General features: G+C 38.6%; 2 protein-coding genes across 6 annotated transcripts in view; one reads left to right on the forward strand and one right to left on the reverse strand.

The window, feature by feature from the left end:
- Positions 1-19,944, forward strand: part of LOC144017507 (C-myc promoter-binding protein-like) — a 265,503-nt gene that overhangs the window by 77,372 nt on the left and 168,187 nt on the right. The gene's annotated exons all lie outside the window — the stretch shown is intronic.
- pacsin3 (protein kinase C and casein kinase substrate in neurons 3) overlaps positions 841-19,944 on the reverse strand; it is a 26,835-nt gene continuing 7,731 nt past the window's right edge. For all 5 annotated transcript variants that reach the window (XM_077519133.1, XM_077519135.1, XM_077519132.1 and 2 more), the window contains 9 exons: positions 17,216-17,316; positions 16,594-16,750; positions 15,269-15,504; positions 15,012-15,167; positions 13,840-14,015; positions 10,319-10,439; positions 6,495-6,637; positions 3,956-4,128; positions 841-2,019 (listed from right to left, as the gene is read on the reverse strand). In XM_077519133.1, the coding sequence (XP_077375259.1) occupies positions 1,904-2,019; positions 3,956-4,128; positions 6,495-6,637; positions 10,319-10,439; positions 13,840-14,015; positions 15,012-15,167; positions 15,269-15,504; positions 16,594-16,750; positions 17,216-17,269 (1,332 nt within the window). In that variant the 5' untranslated portion in view covers positions 17,270-17,316 and the 3' untranslated portion in view covers positions 841-1,903. The remainder of the gene's footprint in view (positions 2,020-3,955; positions 4,129-6,494; positions 6,638-10,318; positions 10,440-13,839; positions 14,016-15,011; positions 15,168-15,268; positions 15,505-16,593; positions 16,751-17,215; positions 17,317-19,944) is intronic.

The raw sequence follows: 19,944 nt of genomic DNA on the forward strand, positions 1-19,944 counted from the left end.
TTTACAATGCAGACATATATTTACATATTTTTATTTTTTATTTATTTATTGTTTTAATTTTGAGCAACACTGGTGGTTCGGACCAATCACAGAACGACATTGTGTTTGGGGGGCGGGATATGAAAGTGTGACGAAAACAGGAAGCCAGCGCCGACGCTAACAAACAAACCGAACATGGACGTATGGACGCTGCAATTAATTCCACAAAACGTGTAGAATGTCGCATCGTCCAATCAGCAATCATTTATTGTACAGAATGTCCCGCCTTTTCCTGACGAAATTACCGTGGAGAGGTATACATATCCAACTGGCTATTACACCCCAAACTTACTAAGTTTTTTTTTTTTTTAAACCACTTTTTTTCTACTGAATTTGCTTACTTGGATACACTTTTTTTAATTACTTAATCACTTCTAAATTTATTTTCTTACCAATGTATTACTTATTTATATACTTAATTACTCCATTTACTTCGTTTTTTTAATTACTTCTTTACATACGTACTTTGTGTTGTAGCCAATTTACACACGTGCTGTGTTGTGTGTTGTACGTGTGAATGTTTGGTGAGGCACTAATTGGTTGCTATGGATACCTGCACGCCTGTAGCTTGTGAAGCCGCCAGCCAGTCAAATTTTAAAGGGCAGTCACAGGTGTGCATGTTAGTAGTTTTTTTTTTCTTCTTCTTTTTTTAAATAACAACCACAGTCACAGTACAGCGCGTTGGGGGGGACAAAAAAAACAAAAAAAACATCAAGACCCTCAAGCGGCACCTTTGCAGTAAATTGCCACTACACTTTACTAATTTCTTTAATATATGTAAAAATGTAACACGAGAGGAAATGGTGTATAAAGATCTTTATTGTTGCTTTTCCACAACTTGATGTGCTGTACAGATGACACATTGAGGGAAGAAAAAGACTCCAAAAAGTTGTAGTTATTTGGTTATTGCAGAGAAGAGGCTCCCTCATGTAATTACATCCAACTTAAAACTCGCAAAACCCAGAATCTTGAATTTAGTACGCGTGATTCACATTCTCTGCACAACAAATGCTGACACTTAAAATCAATAGAGATCAAATAAAGACGAGTCTCCAACATAGTTAAATTCAAGGAAATAAAAACCATCCTCGCATTCATCACCCAAATCAGATGATGTGCCACACAGCAATCACAAACAGAAGCTCAAGTGAATGCAGAGTCAGCATCAACATAAATGAATTCAAGGCGAAGCGAAAGAGGGGACGGGATTGGCTGAATTCATGTACCAAACATCCTCCGTAAACAAAACAAAAAAAACGTTTTTGTTGGGAGGACTCTTGAGCACATGCTTACCCAGCAGCTGATGTCAGACAGGAAATAATAAAACCCAAAGTAAAACAAACAATCTATAGTTTAACTCAAACTTCCCCTATAAAATACTCTTGGCTTGAAGCATATATTTGACTTTTAAATATTACTTTCTCTTGACAATATCTCATTGAATTATAGTTGCATTTCATCAAGCGATGCCACTCATTCGTTGCCGCAGGTTAGCTTAACTTTTTTTGCAACGTCATGGTATTCAAGCTTACATACGTAGCTTCCCACTGACTTTTCTACATTCCAGACTATATTCTGATAATATATAAACAAATGATAAAGTTAAGTGGCTTCTCCCTCTTCATGAGTGATTTCATATTTAATGAAATGTGGATGTAAACCAACCGGCTTGAAATTGCTTGGTGATTCTTTCCATATTGAGTGTTCAACAGAAATATACAGAAGAAAACAACTCAGTGATGAGTTTTAAACGTTAACTCCGTACTGGCCGAATGTGCCTCAACAAACAATTTTAGGGTGGGTGGGTCCTGGCATCTTGAGTCGAGTCGCGCCATTGGCCGCGCAAACAGGAAGGGGCGGGTCATCAGGAAGTTCCCAGCTGGACGTAGTTGGCGGGATAGAGGCCCACCTGGCCGTTGCTCAGCTGTCCTTTGCACCAGCCCTGCTCGTCTTCCTCGCCCAGCTTCAGCAACTCCTCACCTGCAAGCACCGTTGCAAACGTTTGCACCACCTTTGTTGACGGGTTCAAATTCCTGTTCACACGCGAATACAACTATGGTGGAACCTCAAGTGCGAAACAACAAATAAACACAGCAACAAATCTAAAAACACAGACGCAAAGAGTAAATAAAAATGACAAAAAAAAACATGATTCGCCCCAAACCCCAAGGAAAATGAAAAGGAAAAGTGGTTAATCATTTGTTCACGTCACGTCATAGAAAATCAAAATGATCAATGAATGATCGTGCTAGCCAAATGAAAAACGGAATAAAATAAGGCATGGTTAAAAATTAAAAAAAAAAAACTATTTAGATGTGTGCATTAAAAAAATGTGCACCTAATTTCAGTCTACTTGAAGCTTAAAAGCATTTGAAGTCTTGAAAAGCATTTGGACTTTTTTTGTTTTCTGAGCAGTGTTACACTAGCTGGGGTGTCGTTTTAAACTGCAACTGCACCATCACACCAACAGTTGGCGCTCAATCAGAAACCGTTCAAAGTTCCACCTTATTGTTTATGCTAGCTTTACTGGCAGTCAATTCATTTGAATTCATGTGAGTGATGAGACGGGGTCATGTCTGAGGAAATTGAGTGGAAAAGTAAAAGGTGAGGGACATGACATGGGGGCAAACGTTAAAATGAATGCAAGGCCAAAACAATCTGCAGATGGACAAATTCATCTGGCTCAGACATCTTCAAGGGAAAGTCAAATAAAAATAAAATCTTAATATGTTCTGTGCACCTTCACTAGTCTAAACATGGCATTCTGATTCATATTGTCTTTGTGGAATATGAGTTAGGCAGCAAAATCCACCCGTTTTAATTCATCTCTCCCATTTTGCCAGTTGCTGTTTGACAAAAAAAAAACTCAATGTACCAATTTCACCAATAATGCAATTTAAAAAAATCCTGACTTATATTATAACAACATTTTTGTAATAGAGAAATAATGTAATGCATATGTTTATTTTCAGTCCAAAGCTCTATATTGTGTTTTGAGAATATCTTGTACTGCTATTTACATTCACTGCAAATATTGGAGTGCTAAAATGTTGGTGTTAAATGTTTCAGAGTAGATTTCAACCCGCAAAGTGTATTTTTTAACACTGTCTGATGTCATTGGAGGCCAGTGTTCAAGTTGATTAATTAGGGTTAAACCAACTGCAGAGAGCTAATCAAAGTAAGCTCCGCCCACTTGATTCGAACTGCTCTGTCACAAAGACTTCTGGGATATGATGTAATAAGGTACATTATTGGTACAAATGTTAGGAGTCAGGCTTTTTTATTACATTATTGGTGAAATTATTACATTAATGGGTTTTATTACATTTTTACACGCATATTTTGATTGCGTTAAATGCAAATTTATTAATGAAATTATATGGTGCTACAATCAATCTTAAGTCACAGCATCAGGCAACTCCTTATAAACACAACTAAATAAACAAAAATTTGTATTTTCTAGCTTTTCAGAGAACAATTCAGACTTTGACCCTCGCAGGAGATAAAAGAAGACAAAAATCATGTGTTTCTGTGACTTAAATGGAATTTCCCGCACCTTGCAGACGACTATCAAGCGTGCGCTATGCTCAACTTCCCATTGCGCCACACACATTTCATCAACAGTATTCAAGTGGAAAAGTTGAGGTTGGACATGAGTGTGCCTGAAAATGTGTAGATGAGGCATCACAGGAAGGGAAGAAATTATTATTTTTTTCCCCCCCTACTTACCTGAAGGTCAAACAACAATTTTAGACAATGATTCATTGAAAGGAGACTTCACTGTTCTCAAACCAAGAGAATTTGAATTTTCTGTTCCAGACTACATATGACTGTTTGACATTTAGCACAAAGCAAGCAAACGAAATTCTCCTGTGATGCCTGCCTGTGGTCATGCAGCATTAGTGAGGGTTAATACCTGCTTTGAAGCTGAGCTCGTCAGCCTCCTGGCCCGAGTAATCGTACAGCGCTCGGACTCGCACACCCTCTACCTGCAGGTCCCCTTTGTCCCCCACATCGCCAACACCGTTCACAGCCAACTTCTTGGGGTTTTCCTCATCTGACCAGTCCGAAGAGTCATCCTTAACAACCCTGAATGGGCACATGAGAAAATTGACAACAATGAAATTGGGACGATGTGTAAAACGTGAATTAAAAAACAAACAAACAAAACATACATCAAGAACACTCAGAAACGACACCAATTTTTGCAGGCCCAAGCTCATCCGAGATGGACTGACGCAAAGTGGAAAAGTGTGCTGTCGTCTGACGAGTCCACATTTCAAATTGTTTTTGGAAATTATGGACATCATATCCTACAGGCCAAAGAGTTCTTCTCGTCACATTTTTCTTTTAAGAAATCGGATTCCCGTGGGTTTTTACAGAATTCAGTGTTCCCTCACTTTTCGTGGGTGATATGTTCCATGCCCACTCACGATAGGTGATTTTCAGCGAAGTAAAGGTCATTAAAAAAATAAAAATAAATAAAAACGCTAATACTGTCTGTCACCTTAACTCATTCACTCCCAACTATTTTCACTTAAGCAACTGCCTTCGCTCCTTCGGCTGTTTTATTGGAGTTTGACTGATTTTGCAACACCCACAGAATATTGTGTTCTATTGCTACAAAAACTTGGAACCTACAAAAAGAAAGATTAGAGTCTCTTCTTTTAACAGGAAAAAAAATGTTTCCGTTTTGCAGCAATGAGTAATAAGCAACAATTAGTAATAAGAAGTATTTTTCATACATTTTATGTTTGCAATTTTGTGTTCAAATACATTTACGTGTAAAAAGTGTGTTTTAAAACTTTCCAAACCAAGTGTGTGCTTATTTTTTATTTTTTTTTGTGATATGTTAAAAATGACTTGAGAAATTAGGGTAATGGAGGTTAGGGTTATGATAAAGGATTAGAGCACAGTTTCCAAGTTCATAAGCTCATAGCATGAAATGTCAAACCAGCAATATTGAACAACATTGGTGTCGTAGCAGAGATGGCTGTAATGAATGCTCCCAAAAATCCTCAAGCAGCTTCTTTCCATTCAAATAAAGCACACTACAAACTCTAAAAAAGCATAAAGGCCTCCATCTGCTGCTGAAGCCCGCTGAATGTGGCAATGTGCTTGTTTTTAGCTGAGGGAGGGATTTGCCGCGTTTTACTCGTTTAAAGTCAAATATTTTTTGCTCGAGGACAAACTGCAAGAGGAGGGTGAACACGCACACCTTTCAACTTGAGTCTTAAACTGACAATGTTAACTCCTTAGGGGGAGACCAATCTAAACAATTGCATGCATTGCAGAAGAGGAAACGATAGACTTACTGTACATTCCGTTCCTCAAAATTTTGATGTTACCTGACTTTACATACAGTTTACTGTATAACTATTTATGAGGGGAATTTTATACTTAATGAGTACTTATTAAAATATTTAATTACAAATACAATAAATCAAATATAGGAACAACAACAATAGCACATAGACAACCATTCATACTTATTGCAATATATGTATTGTAATCAATATAATACAATAATAGCAAAATGACATCATCAATCATTCATCTCCTGGCCAAATCTTTGAGGTTTTTTTTTTGAATGGGGTACCTTCTGGCTGGAAATGACCCATGAACGTGTCAAAATAGTACAAGTAGTTATGCGAGAGATATCAATTTAAAAAATATATATTGTGTTGACCTTGTTTGAGAATAGTTCACATTCCAGACATACCTAATACAATGCCGACAACCCACAATAGTTTGCATCATTGAAAAGGATCATCGGAATTACTTTGCATGACTACCGCTCCCTCAGGGGATGGGTCAAATGAGGAGAACAAATTTTGCCCCACTTAGTTGGGTGTGACAATCAGTGGTTAACTTTTTGTCAAAATGTATGAAATAATGACATACTGTAGCTGATATTTTTAAAAATCATTACTTATATCTTACCGTCTTTTGCTAATTTGTGTCTTTTACAATTAAAATACAACAGTTCACACAAACAAACAAAATTCTATTTTAGGCATGAATCATTTTAGATTTACCTTTTTGTTATAGGTCTTGATCACTTTTACTTTTATTTTTTTACTTGCATAGACTAGATGGAACCTGAAAGCTTTACCCATCATGAACTGTCTTTATCCAGCCCCAGTGAGGCCTCGTAGACATTTGATTGGCTTGTCCCATCAGGGGGTTGCCACAGAAAGTCACTCCCATGATTTGTTTTTAGGCCGGATGCCACAGTTTTTTTTGTTTTTTGTTTTTTTTTTAATCCAGGCTTTAGACCGTTAGTGACTGGGTATTGGGACACCCTATAAATCGAACCAGTGTCATCTATGCAAAAAGCAGCACACCATGTACCTCACCACCACCAGCCAACTAATATTACTGCTATATTTCATATTACATTGTGAAGGTGAACATAATATTTTGCTAAATTGAGGGTGAAGTGTGTCTTGTACCTGATTGCCTTCTTGGTCATGGGACTGGGTGGGACGTCATTTCCTCCCGAGGAAACGATATTGGTGAGGGTAACTACACTGTCGTCAGAGTGTATACCTCGCTCCTTCCTGCTGATGGTCCGACTTGTCTCTGGAGTCCACTCCTGTATGCGCACACGTAATTTAAAATTAATCTCAATTGTGAACCTTTTCAAATAAAGTCAGTTTAACTAAATGTTCATATGTTATTAACCATTTAGTGATTGTGTGTGTAGTTTGATACTGTTCAAATTTATCCTATTAGAGGATTTATTTATATTTTCCCCAGGTAAAACAAAAGTTGAAGGTTACCACGGCTTTATCAGATGGACCTGTTTATTTTTTTTTTAATATAGGTGTATTGTTCTCATTGTATTGTTGTATATATTTATTTATTTCATTTTTTTCCCCATAAAAATGTATTAGAGAAATGAATAATTATGCCTATACTGCTGCATTAACATAGATTAGTAGTTAACTATGCCACAATCCAATTTACAAATTTGGATTGGCGCCATAAGAATGTAATTGTAATGTGGTAAACCAAGGACCCTGCTGTTTTTTGAGTAATGTTCTAACTGTGTGTCTAACTTGTTCCTGCCCAGCTCTATTTCCAGAGGCATCATGTAGACAAACACTAATTTGTCATTCAAGCAGCTGGTCGTCACGGCTGGTTTATGCCAATTTTTCTAAATTGGCCTTTAGGGGACAAATGATCCGGCTCTGCAAATTCTGCTTGGCCACAAGTAGTTAGGAAAACATAACGTGATGAGAAAAATCCCGTGTCAAGGTTTACTTCACTGAATTACACATAATTTTTGTTGTTTCTGCTATTTACAACAAAACAAAAAGACAAATACAATTATACTTGAAAGATTACATACTCTAGGGAACAAAGGCTTCATGGCCATATAATCCAAAATAATGTAGCCAGATGCTGAAGTTTACATATGTAGAGATGTGAATGTGAATTTTGATGACGATCCATAGCATTTTTGCGTCATGTGTTTTTTTTTTCTCTTTTCCCACATTTTGTTGCAGCTTTATTCCAATATGATTTTTTTTTTTTTTTTGCAAGTTCATTTTAAAAAAAAAAATAAGACATCACATGTATACAAGTCTTCACAGCCTTTGGCAGTAATTACAACCTCAAGACCTTTTGAATATGATGCCACAAGCTTGGCACACGTACTGTATCTTTGGTTTTGCAGCACCTGTCAAGCTCCATCAGCCATTTTCAGATCTTTCCAGAGATCTTCAATCAGATTCAAGGACATTCAGAGTAGTCTTTAAGCCACTCCTCTTTGTTTTCTTGGCTGTGTACTTGGGATCGTAATCTTGTTGGAAGGTCAACCGTCGCCCCGGTCTGACATTCCAACCACTCTGCAGCAGGCTTCCATCCAATAATTCTATGTACATTGCGCTCCCTCACTCGATCCTGACTAGTTACTACCACTGAAAATTATCCCCACTTCGTAATGTTGCCACCACCATGCATGCTTGACTGTAGGGATGGTATTGATGAGCAGCGCCCGGTTCCTTCCAAACATCACGCCTGGCATTCACGCCCAGAGTTCAACAAGAGTTCAATTGTTGTCAGACCACAGAATTGCAAACTCCAGGCAGGCTGCTATGTGCCTTTTACTAAGGAGTGGCTTCCATCTATGGAATCTACCATACAGGCCTGATTGGTGAAGGGCTGTAAAGATGGCTGTTCTGGAAATTTCCTCTCACCACAGAGGACGGGAGGAGCTCTGAAAGAGTGACCTTCGGGTTCTTTGTTCACCTCCCGAAATAAAGCCATTCTCCCCCCAATTGCTCAGTTTAAACGAGTGGCCAGCACTAGGTAGAGTCTTGCTGGTTGGGAACTTTTTTCATTTATGGTTGATTGAGGCCACTGAGCTCATTGGAACCTACCAGAGCAGCAGAAAGTTTTCTATACCCTTCTCCGGATTGTGCCTTGAGGCAATCCTGTCTCGGGGGTCTACAGACAATTTATTTGACTTGATGCTTGGCTTGTGCTCTGACACCTGTGGGACCAAATCATGTCCAATGAAGTGAATTTACCACACGTGGATTCCAATTAGGCTGTTGGAACATGTCAATGATCATCAGTGAGAAAAAAATGATGCTATCAAGATCAATTTTGAGCTTTATGGCAAAAGCTGTGAACATATATGTACAGTACATGTGATGTCCAAGGCGTTGTGAATGCTTTATAGATACACTGTTGGTCTGAAATCTTGCAGCTGGACTTCACCCGACTTAAAAACAATCACTTGATATGGTTTTTGAGCTTATTTGTGCTTAGGCATGGGACAATATTAGATTCTAACTGTATGATACCCAAGCAAAATTACCGTAGTATTAAAATCACAGCACTAAAATGTCTAAAAAATAAATGAATATTGGAGTAAATAAATGAGCATTTTTTTCAGTGAACAGTTTTTTTTTTTAAGAAAAAAAAACAGATTACATATTTTGTACCATGTTAAGAAGAAAAAAAATGAAAGCGTAAGAAAGAATGCACAAAAGAAATAACTAGAATATTTTTGTCTGTTTCAATTACTCTTAGTATGTCACAGTTCCATCACTTGTACACAATTTGTAAAACAGACAGGGATTTTTTTTAAGCACAACGCACAATCAATATAGGTAAAAAATACAAATAAATCCAATTATGCTCGAGTCAGTGCAGTTGCTCTTTGTAGTTTCCCTCTGCCCTCTCTCTCTCTCCTTGTAACTGCTCACCCTTCCCAACTTGACTCAGCCGAAAAGGACAGAACAAAACGCCACTGGTCTCATCCTTACTTCAAAGAGGCGGCTCATTTAACAATCTTCCGCAAAAAAGAAAAGAAATAATTACCGTGACCAACAGGTCAAAACTAGGGTAAGTTGTCAAACTGGTAATAAGTACACTGATCTTCAGTTTAAACATTTACAAGTCAAGTCATCTTTGTCTGAGATCAATAAGGCAAAAATGGTTCTTAATCTGAAAGGTATTCATGCATCATCCCTAATCATAAGGAGAGGCCTTATAAAGCAGCATAATCAATTTAGTTTACATTACCACATCTGCTTATTGTCTGTTATGATTTACTAAGTTCTTCTGCAAACAGTATAAAAATAGGACAAGGGGTTTCCAATTGTGTCTTCAGCTTGTGACTCAGCATCACAAGGTGAACTGCGAATAGAAGGACAGCTGCAAGGAAGACACCAAACTCTGCAGAACAGATTACAAGTGACTGAATTTGACTTCTTATGATAGTCCTAAATCAATAGTCAACAGTTGATTTGTTTATTTCAGGCCTTTCCAAATTTTGAAGATAATGGGTTTATCCTCACAAAGTAAATGCAATGAATTGAATGCTTGTAATTTACTATTTCCTTTCATCTTGCAATATCAATTTTCTTTTTTTAGGAAGTTTTTCAGTGTGTAAAGAGTTGTGTCACTACATGACCAGTCTAAAATCAGGAGTTATTGAAGTCGATTTCCACTGAGAGTCTAAGGAAAACTGTCTGCGGTTGTGTACGTGTGTGCGTGCGGCAACATTCCACTGACCCACTCAGGACTCAGTAACACAACAGGGCTTTCACAAAAAGCCTATTTAGTATTCAGTTTGTCTGAAGTGAACACATGCAAAGCACGTTATACTGACTGGCGAGTACAAATGGGAAGATTAAAGAGAAAAGAGTAACAATACATGATCTGATCGAATTCTTAATTCCACAATTTCATTGACTATGTTAAAATTGTTAACGTTTTCTTCACATTTATTTGAGTGGCACATTTTGTGTGTGCCCACCTCATACTGTGGCCAGTTCATACTCATGCCTGGTCCATGAGTGTTTCTCCACCATCGCAGATCTTCTGTCTCATTTGCTGCTCGGATGGTCTGACCCAGATCCCGGTACAGCTCTCGGAAGCTGTGAGAGAGGGTGACACGTCAATACTCACATTCACACAGACTACGCCCTTTATGGAGGAGTTGCAGTGAGTGGTCTGAGAAAGCTTTTCCCCATTTTCCATTTGAACAAAAATATACTTTAAATTCACAACAACGAGAACATGTATAATGAGTGCAGAGCTTTTGTTTACACTTGCTGTTTGTATTTGAACTTGGCACTGTGGAAACAAGGCCACCGTCATGCCAACTTGAAATCTTGTGGCAACGAGCAGGACCTACATTTGAACCTCAGAATGACTTCTTTTTGGTCACATGGGACAACAGGCAGCAAGGTCAATCCTCTTAGTGAACATGCTGCTGCAGCTGCTTAAGTGTAAAAGGCTGAAGATATTTTTGAGTTGTAAAGATATTCTCTCTGATTACTGCTGACTTGAAAAGCCTCTCATGTTGTGTTCATTACTTATGCCAGCACAATGGCATTTTTTTTTAAAGCAGATGTGGAAAGAGCCCATACTTCTTAGGATGTGTTAACACTTGTAATTTGGTACTCTTATCCACACAACAGCTTGATATTCCAAATAGTGAGTTCACCGTCTCCAAGACTGCACACGCTGTTGGCAACCGTTTCTAAAGTACTGAAGAGAGTTGTGTTGTGTGCTTCTGGCAGCTCTGATGATTTTCACCATGGAACATTTGGAAGCGCGCCGCCAGTACAAAATGAAGTTTTAAAGTGATGGAATTGCAAGCGTTAGTGGAAAACAAACAAACATATGACTGAGTAACAGAAAAAACTATCACTCCAACAATTTTGGTGAACCAGCATTCACATAAAAGCCATTTTTCGTTTGATTTAACTCATCCTGAGTGCCTATCATGCATAACACTGCATTTAAAACTTGGGACAGCATACAAAACTTTGAACAACAAAATACACACGGTGCCATGTAAAAAAAATATATAGTTGAAAGCAGATTGGAAACCCCCCTTTTCAATCCTAGCATCCATATTTGGAAACTTGCTTGTTCAATACATTTTATGAAACAAATCTGTCGATAAGATTACTATATCAACAGATCCATTTCATGGAGCTTTAAACCTGCTTGAAACTACTTCATTTCAACAACAGCAAACCTAACTACAGTTTGTGGCAGCCAAAGTGCTCCAACAGGAACTCAGATAATAGAAAGAGGACATGGTTCTTTTATTAGTCCGTTTGCTACACTTGATCTCAGCTTGCGCAGTCACTGACAACACCTCCTCTAGAACCTCCATTATAAGGAATCAATCAAAAGAATGCGTTTTGTGTTAAGACCTCATTAGATATTTGCCAACCAGGGTTGTTATGGTAATGATGGGCTAGTTAAACAGAATGTGAGACCAATAGTTAATGGACAACGGCAGGAGTTTTCCATTAACTCCAGTGTACACAAACCTAGTCATACACACACAAGGCATGCAATACCTGCATTCCTTTAATTTCAGTCATGAAACTCACACATATATTTTAAATTCAGCATGAGAATAATTTGTTTATGGCAGTTGACACCCTCTTATATTGTAACTGTATTCAGAATAATAATTTCAAAGACAAAAATAACATTGAACACAACTACATAGTGCAATTTTTTCAGACATTTAAATTGTTTTTTGGTCCAATACTGGCATTAATGTACTGGATGCCCTCGGGAAAAAAAAAAAAATGACGACGAGATGTCGAGAAGAATACTGGTCAGGAAAGACAAGATACCAGAAAACAACTTTAAAGGAGCTGCAGACATCGAAGGCAATCTAAATTTCACATCAATCTCTCAAATTCGTATTAAATGAGGAATAGCCAGTGTTACAGTTTGATGAGACCAAGTATGAATTTGGTGGACCTAATTCTGCACTCGGCCAAAGTACAAAAAACCCAATGAAGACATACGACAGAAACAAACCTCTAGGCATTTTCTACAAAACTAAGTCGAAAGTGTTATCATTCAACATGCCAGTGACCCAGACCTTACACTGTACATTCAAAAATCAACAAAAAAATTGCTTCAGGAAAAGAAAAATATCCTAAGGCCTCGATACACCAAGTCGGAAAGAGTCCGCGTGTCGGTATGCGTCGTCATATGAATGTATAAATCATTGCCGTAACGTCGGATCCCGTTGGGCAGCATCTGGAGGACGTTTTCGGCGGATTCGCCATGTTGAATTGGTGTCAGCCCGTCGCGACAATTGATCACTCTGATTGGCTGTTAGCTAGCGAATCAGAGCATGGGGCAAGAACAGGTAGTGACGAATGCAGATAAGCCGTAAGCGATGTAAAGCCTTTATTTACAATTTCGCTCATTTTACACATGATCACCCTAAGAATTTGGACATAAGAACAGAAGATGAATTCATCACTATGGTTCAAGACTTGACAGAATTGTATTACATTACTGTTAAACAGTACGATCGAGTTATGAAACTAAATTATGAAGACGCAACTGGATATATCTGACAGGATTTACTTTTATATTACACGATGCTCTGTCAAGAACCCAAGGGTGAGCTTTGCGTGGGAATACATCATGAGTATGCATTGTTTACCTTTTTATATCCCGCCCCGTAAGAGCTTTCCGGTTGCCTTTTTCTAACAATGAGGAATATTGACTACCGCCGCAGATAGTATGGAGGGAGATCAGTTCTTACGCATGGGCAGAAGATACTGTTTGTAGCGGTGTGTACTTTCAAGTTTTTCCACCGTGATGTGTCAAAGGTCATGCCGACGCCACAGGCGGTAGGCGTTGGTCACATTTGGCTGACGTCGGATTGGCGTATCGAGGCCTGTAGAATGGTCCAGCAAGAGCCCAGACGTAAATTCAACAGAAGCTTGTTGAAATACGCCAAGGTTCAAGCATTATATCTATACAGTATACCGTAATTTCCGGACGATGGAGTGCACCTGATTATAAGCCGCACCCAGTACATTTCTAAAGGAAAAAGCATTCTGTACAGACATAAGACACACCGGACTATAAACCGCGCACCTTGAAACATGATATTTACAAAGAAAGATGGGACACGGAAAGAGTTTTCAAAGGTTGAATAATATACCTTAGCTTTTCTTTCCAAACCGTGCCTGTGACGCGGCAGTAACCCAGCAGCAATACGGTAGTAACACAGCACTAACGTAACAGGGCTGGTTAAAAATAACATACTGGTAAAAGTCACTGAGACTGAGACTTCTTGTATTTTCCATGATGAGGATCTGTTCATGCTAATTAAACGCGTCTTCCTCGACACATATATTCCACCTTTTCTACATAAACGCCCCCGGCGGCCGTTAGAAAAAATGCATAAATTAGCCGCATCATTGTACAAGCCAAAAGTCGCGGCTTATCGTCCTATATATTTTACACTCCATTTCCTTTCATGTGACTGTGTCCTACCCTTCTTTGCTGGACAGGTCAAGGTGTGTGTGGATATCCAGCAGGACCTCTTTAAAGAAGCACAGCCTCTTGTGCTCAGCTTCCTGGGTGAGGTCAAACACCTGCTCCATGTCCTCCATGTAGCGAGGGTTACAGCGGTTCAACTCTTCCAAGGCCTTTTCGTAACGTTCTTTAGCCTGCAAAACACATGACCGTCAACAAGGTAGATTGAGCTTCTTTACTCCACATATAGACATCCTGTGTAATACTGTTTAAAAAGAAAAAAAAATGGTGTATACACATATAGTGCTTACCAACGAGTAAGAAAAAAATAAGACCCAACATCATAAAGTGCCTTAATTCCGACTCGTTCAATTCCCGTGAGTTCTCACCCACCACTTTGAATAAGAATGTGGAATTTCAAACTGAAATGACCTAAAATAATACCCAAATTTGAGCAGGCTCACTGGGGTTTCTCAGTTAGAACATTGAAACACAAAATTGACTTTGTTTTGGTTTAGAAACTTAGGCAAACAATGTGTATTACCTTATTTGCAAAGACAGTAAATATACAAGAAAAAAATATTTTAGCATTAAAAATAGGTTTTCGGTACTGGTATATCAACCATGACAAAAACTGTAAAAGACTATTAATTTAGAGCAATTGTATTTATTAAGTATTGTGTACACAAAATATCAGCATGGAGCTGTTGCAGAAAAAGGTAAACAGCGCCAGTTAAATGGTGTCATACAAGACACAGATCGTTATTCTGCACTCTGACTATGAAGTGTATTAAATATAGACTATTTTCTAAATTTTTGGACGTTATCTCACTCTTCCTGGAATCATGCTGCAGGGTTCTTGTTAAAGGCCTCTTGTCTACCTCACACATCTTTGTGTACTGACTGTTCTAGAATTTGTCAAAGGATTTCCCTATGTTTGGTTGATCATTTCCCTCTTCATGACTTGGAGCTTTCTGCCATTGGAGAGTAGAAAACACAGGAAACTAGTCCGGTCATGTTTCAAAGTCACAAAATAGACATAGGCTTGTTTTGGTCTCCCTGACACACCAAATTGCAGCGGGCTCCACATGTCAGCATGCAGATGTTAAGCATTCAAATATCTAACATTGCAGTTGGATATGTAGATAATCAATGCAAATGTACAGGTGCATGTAAGCTAAGCGTCATACTTTTTCAGCCTCTTGGTTGCAGCGCTCCACACGGGCCGTATATTTGCGCACTTCCTCTTGAGACTTGGAAGGGTCGGCCCTAGCATGCGTTTCCCTGTTAACGGCTGACCATTCCTCCTTCCTGGCCTGATGGTAACTCTTTTTACTTGAATCCAACTAGACACAAAAACAAAGGCACACTACTGCACCTCAAATAACATATACCAGTACTCATAAAGTCATCCTGAGAAGGGTATAAAATCGGGTATATATCAAACCTCTTTTAATTTGCGGACCCAGGGTTTCTGAGCTTTTCGGAAGCCATCATCAGCCTCCTTTGTCTCCCTGAAACCGCCAATCATCTGCTTGTGATAGGCTTCTTTCTGCCAATTTCGCACCTTCTCACTGTCTTCTGCTGCTAGCCGGTCACGAAGCTCCTGATGCAGCTCACTGAGCCGATCGGCTGCCTGCATGAACGCGTGCCACGCCTTCTCCAGTGTACCATACTGAGGCCCTGAGTAAAACAGTAAGTATAAGCAAAAAATAAAATTACGTTTTTTGATCAATTTGATTGACAGAAATTATTACATGTTTTATATTGGTAATAAAATATAAAACGATTGATCAATGGAAAAACTGTAAGCACGGTGGAAGGCCAGACAATGCTTTGCACTGTTGTTCAATGTGTACCATTTCTAATGTTGAAATGTTAATATTTGTATAAAAAACATTTCTCTGCCATAATCATAATTCGGGGGGGGGGGGCAGATCAGCGAGTTTGGACAAAAAAAAAAAAGGATCAGATTTATGTTAAGTATATGTTAAATATAATCATAACAATAATAATGATGATGGTAATGAAGATGATGATGATAGCTTCGATTGATATAGTGCCTTTCAAAGGACCCAACTCAGGTTAACCCGGCAAAGTAAGGTACAGTACATATGCCGAAATAAAGATAGAGTTGCTTGCAAAAAAATTATTAATATAAATAACAGTCTACGATAACCAAGTCAAAAATGTAATTAACAACTACATACACGCCAGCAGTGTGTTCTTCAAAAGAACTACAGTACATAAAGTTGTGCTTGAAAGTTTACATACGCTTGAGTACAACTGCAAATGCACAAAAACTAAAGATGGCTTAATGACACTAAAATGCGATGAATCACCACCAAAATTGACATGCTGCACATCTCTACTAATGTCAACTTCAACCTCTGAAAATATCAAAACATTTGCCAAAGTATTTTGGATTTTATGGGCATTCAGCCTATCTCGTCATATAGCGCTCATACGTTTACATAAAAAACTTTCAAGCACAACTATATACAAACCAAATGAAAACATTAAGTTTGGCAGTAACTGAGCATTGCTTATGCCATCGCGCAAACGAGAGCACGGTAATTCATAGCATGCCGTTCATCACCTCGCCATCTGTATAAAAAGAAGACGTCCTCTACTAATAACGTAAGTAAGTGAAAACTTGAAAATGTACTATCAAACGTTGTCAGCAAGTCCGATATTTTCCAGGAGGATTCTGTTTAATCAGATCTTGTGGGCTTTTCGTATGGTGGATGCACCTGATCTGACTGAACTAACCTTTCTCAACCACACCTCTCCACCTCTTGGCCCAGTCGCTCAGTTGAAGGGCATAGCTCTTCTCGATCTTAGCCCGCTCCTGGAAACAGCTGACCAACTCATTACACAGTCGCTGGCCATCATCTACCCGCTTTACCGTTCTCTTGTAGTTTCCCGGCTTTATGGGACACAAAGCAATAATATTAAGTACACAATAAAACTACACTTGAATGTATTTTCTATTGGGTCAACATTTTAAGGTCATCATCAGTGTTCACCTAAAGATGCAATGGAGTTTTGGTGGTTGACAACAAAAATTGATGTTTTCAGGAGATTGCCCCAGAAAATCAAACCTTTTGACGAGAAACCCGGGCTTTATGGCAGCTGAGGAATGTTGTCATTTATAGGCATGGTATGCCTTTCAAAATTGTTCCAAATCAAAGTTTTACAATGTGAGGTCTAAAAACGCTAATTCATGCATTTCTGCATTTGCTATTGCCACATCTATTTCAACATCCACAGTGGTGAACTGTGCAGGGGCCACATTGAGGCGAGGCCTATAGTCTGGTGGAAATGGTGTGTGGGTTTTGTTGTAAAAACAACTATTTTGAAGTGACAGTTAAGTGTCTTGTAGCTACTGTACCTCCCAGAAGCTATCGCAGCTCCCAAGGTCACTGAGGTCTCCATTGGAAGACATTTTGTGGTCAGCCTTACAGCACAGAATGATGGCGGCTAGACACAAAACTGTGGGAAAGAGATTGAAATATAATTTTGATCATCCAAAAAGATGAAATAGTAGCAAACTTCTATTTAAAATTCTAACTGAGATTTGGAATGTGATAGCAACACGGAAACTACTATGTATGGACAGAATCGGGCTTCAAGAATAAACGATGATATTACTGCAAACTAGGAATAGTTAATACTATTCCAAAATATTTCTCAAATGTGAAGCACTGGCAGAAATCTGATGATGAACTCTGCCCAGAGTTCATCATGACCTGACTTATATATCCACTTCCTGCTGTTTGGTCATTGGACAGAATCTTCTTTCAAGGCGAGACAACTTCCTGCTGCAGACACAACAACTTGAGATGAAAACAACCAATGCCTCAAGGCCCCCTGTCCCGACCCTATTATCTAACTTTTGGGAGGCGGAGGGGATGCTGCACCTTGTAGATGTATGGCAATACAGTACAGTATTCTCATATATGAGCTTCAGTAAGTAAGCAATCTGCACAAGTCATTGAAGTAATTTGCATGTGGTTCTAATCTAATAGATATTAAAGGAGGACATTAAGAGAAATTTACAGTGAAAACACCAAATATATATTTTTCGAACTACAATATATAATTTTCCTGTTGTCTTTTTTTCCCCCCGTAACAATTCAATCAATAGCAGCACAACAAAGACCAGAAACAGAAAGCATCGTTCCATCTGTCGCTCCAAGCCCTACACTTGCCAGCTCAACTCACTCCCTACTCTGATAACTCTTATCACTGAAATCATTCTCTCATACCTACTGGCATTGTTCCTAATACAATGTCATTGACAACAACAGCCATAACTCCAGTACTGAAAAAATAAAAAATTGTCGGAATCTCCAACCTCAAAAGTCTTGGTCAAGTACGACTTCCTCCTGGCAGTCGACTCAAGCCTACTCACCATCCTCATCCTCCTCGATCTGACTGCGGCTTTTGATGCCATTTCCCACTCCATCCCCCAGAACAGACTCCAGTCGTTGGTTCAGTTCCGACCTGCCCAGCCACACCCAGTGTGTTCAAATGAAATCATTCAAATCCCATTTGTCAGTCATTAGCTCTGGTGTCCCCCAGGCTCTGTCTTGGGTCCCCTATCATTTGGCAATATCTTGTGCGAAATTGACTGTTTTTTTTGTTTTTTTCCCACTACACAATTCACTTCATGTTTTCTCCAGCCCCCAGGTAAGACCCTGGGTGTCATCCTCAACAGCACACTCTTTTCAAGCACATATACATATATATTAGGGGTGTTAAAAAAATCGATTCGGCGATATATCGCGATACTACATCGCGCGATTCTCGAATCGATTCAATAATAGGCAAAATCGATTTTTTTTTTTTTTTTTTTTTTTTTTTTTAGGATTCACACCTTGAGCATGGAAGAATGTTATATGAACGGCACATTAAGCCTTAATATTTTTATTTTAATGCTGTTCAAACATGAAACAGATTACAACCTCTATAAGACTGAAATTTCAGATAAATAAATAATACATTTTCATATAAATCTTACACTCTACAAGCTTACTGATTAGTATTTTCTAAATATGAATGAAAAAAAATCGCAACAATCGACTTATAAATTCGTATCGGGATTAATCGGTATCGAATCGTGACCATTCGTATCGGGATTAATCGGTATCGAATCGAATCGTGACCTGTGAATCGTGATACGAATCGAATCGTCAGGTACTAGGCAATTCACACCCCTAATATATATATATATATATATATATATATATATATATATATATATATATATATATATACACAAATATATATATATATATATATTATATATATATATATATATATACATAAAAAGAATACCTCACCAGGTCTGCATACTTTCGTCCACATAACAATCTGCTCCGTCCATCCATCCATCCATCCATCCATCCATCCATGAACCCTCACACTGCTGCCATCCATGTTTCTTCCCACCTGGATTATGGCAACTCTATTCTGTGTGGTCCCCCCTTAAATCGCTATAAAATTTGAGGTGGGTTATGGAACTTGTACCACCCTAATGCTAAAAACTTTCCAATTAAGTTGGCCTATCATATAAAAGGTCATTTATAGCAAGACTGTAAATCATCTTTGTACTGTATGCCGGTGTGCTTAATGTGTATAGATGAGTAACATTCCAAAAGAGAGAGAGAGAGAAGAGACAAGTCGTACCTCTCAACAAGCTAATCGTGTTTAGACAGCTAATTTACACAGGAACTGAAAGGTGACGGGGGTGCATGTGTGCGTCTCACAGGAAAATAGATGGCATGCCAACAGCAGAGGAATCTGCCACCAGCAAGCTAGAACATGTGAGTTCTTGAGAAACCACTGCCTTTGCTGCAGGCTGCTAAATGCTGCTCGTGCATTCTATAGGATAACGTCAAAAGTGCCCACACAACGTTAAGGGTTTTAGTTGAACTTTTAGTTGCCATGGTTAAGGAAGGTTGAAACAGCAGTGACAGAGCTTCACATACTATACTACAGCAATCAGCATGTCTGAATGTCAGGGTGTGGTTTGCTGAAAATAGGTTCAATTTCAAGTCCTCCTGCTGAAAGTGTGCAAATGTGGAAGTTACACTATGTCTTCTAGGGGTGTAAAAA

Source organism: Festucalex cinctus, chromosome 4 (genome assembly GCF_051991245.1).
Source record: "Festucalex cinctus isolate MCC-2025b chromosome 4, RoL_Fcin_1.0, whole genome shotgun sequence".
Lineage (NCBI taxonomy): Eukaryota > Metazoa > Chordata > Actinopteri > Syngnathiformes > Syngnathidae > Festucalex > Festucalex cinctus.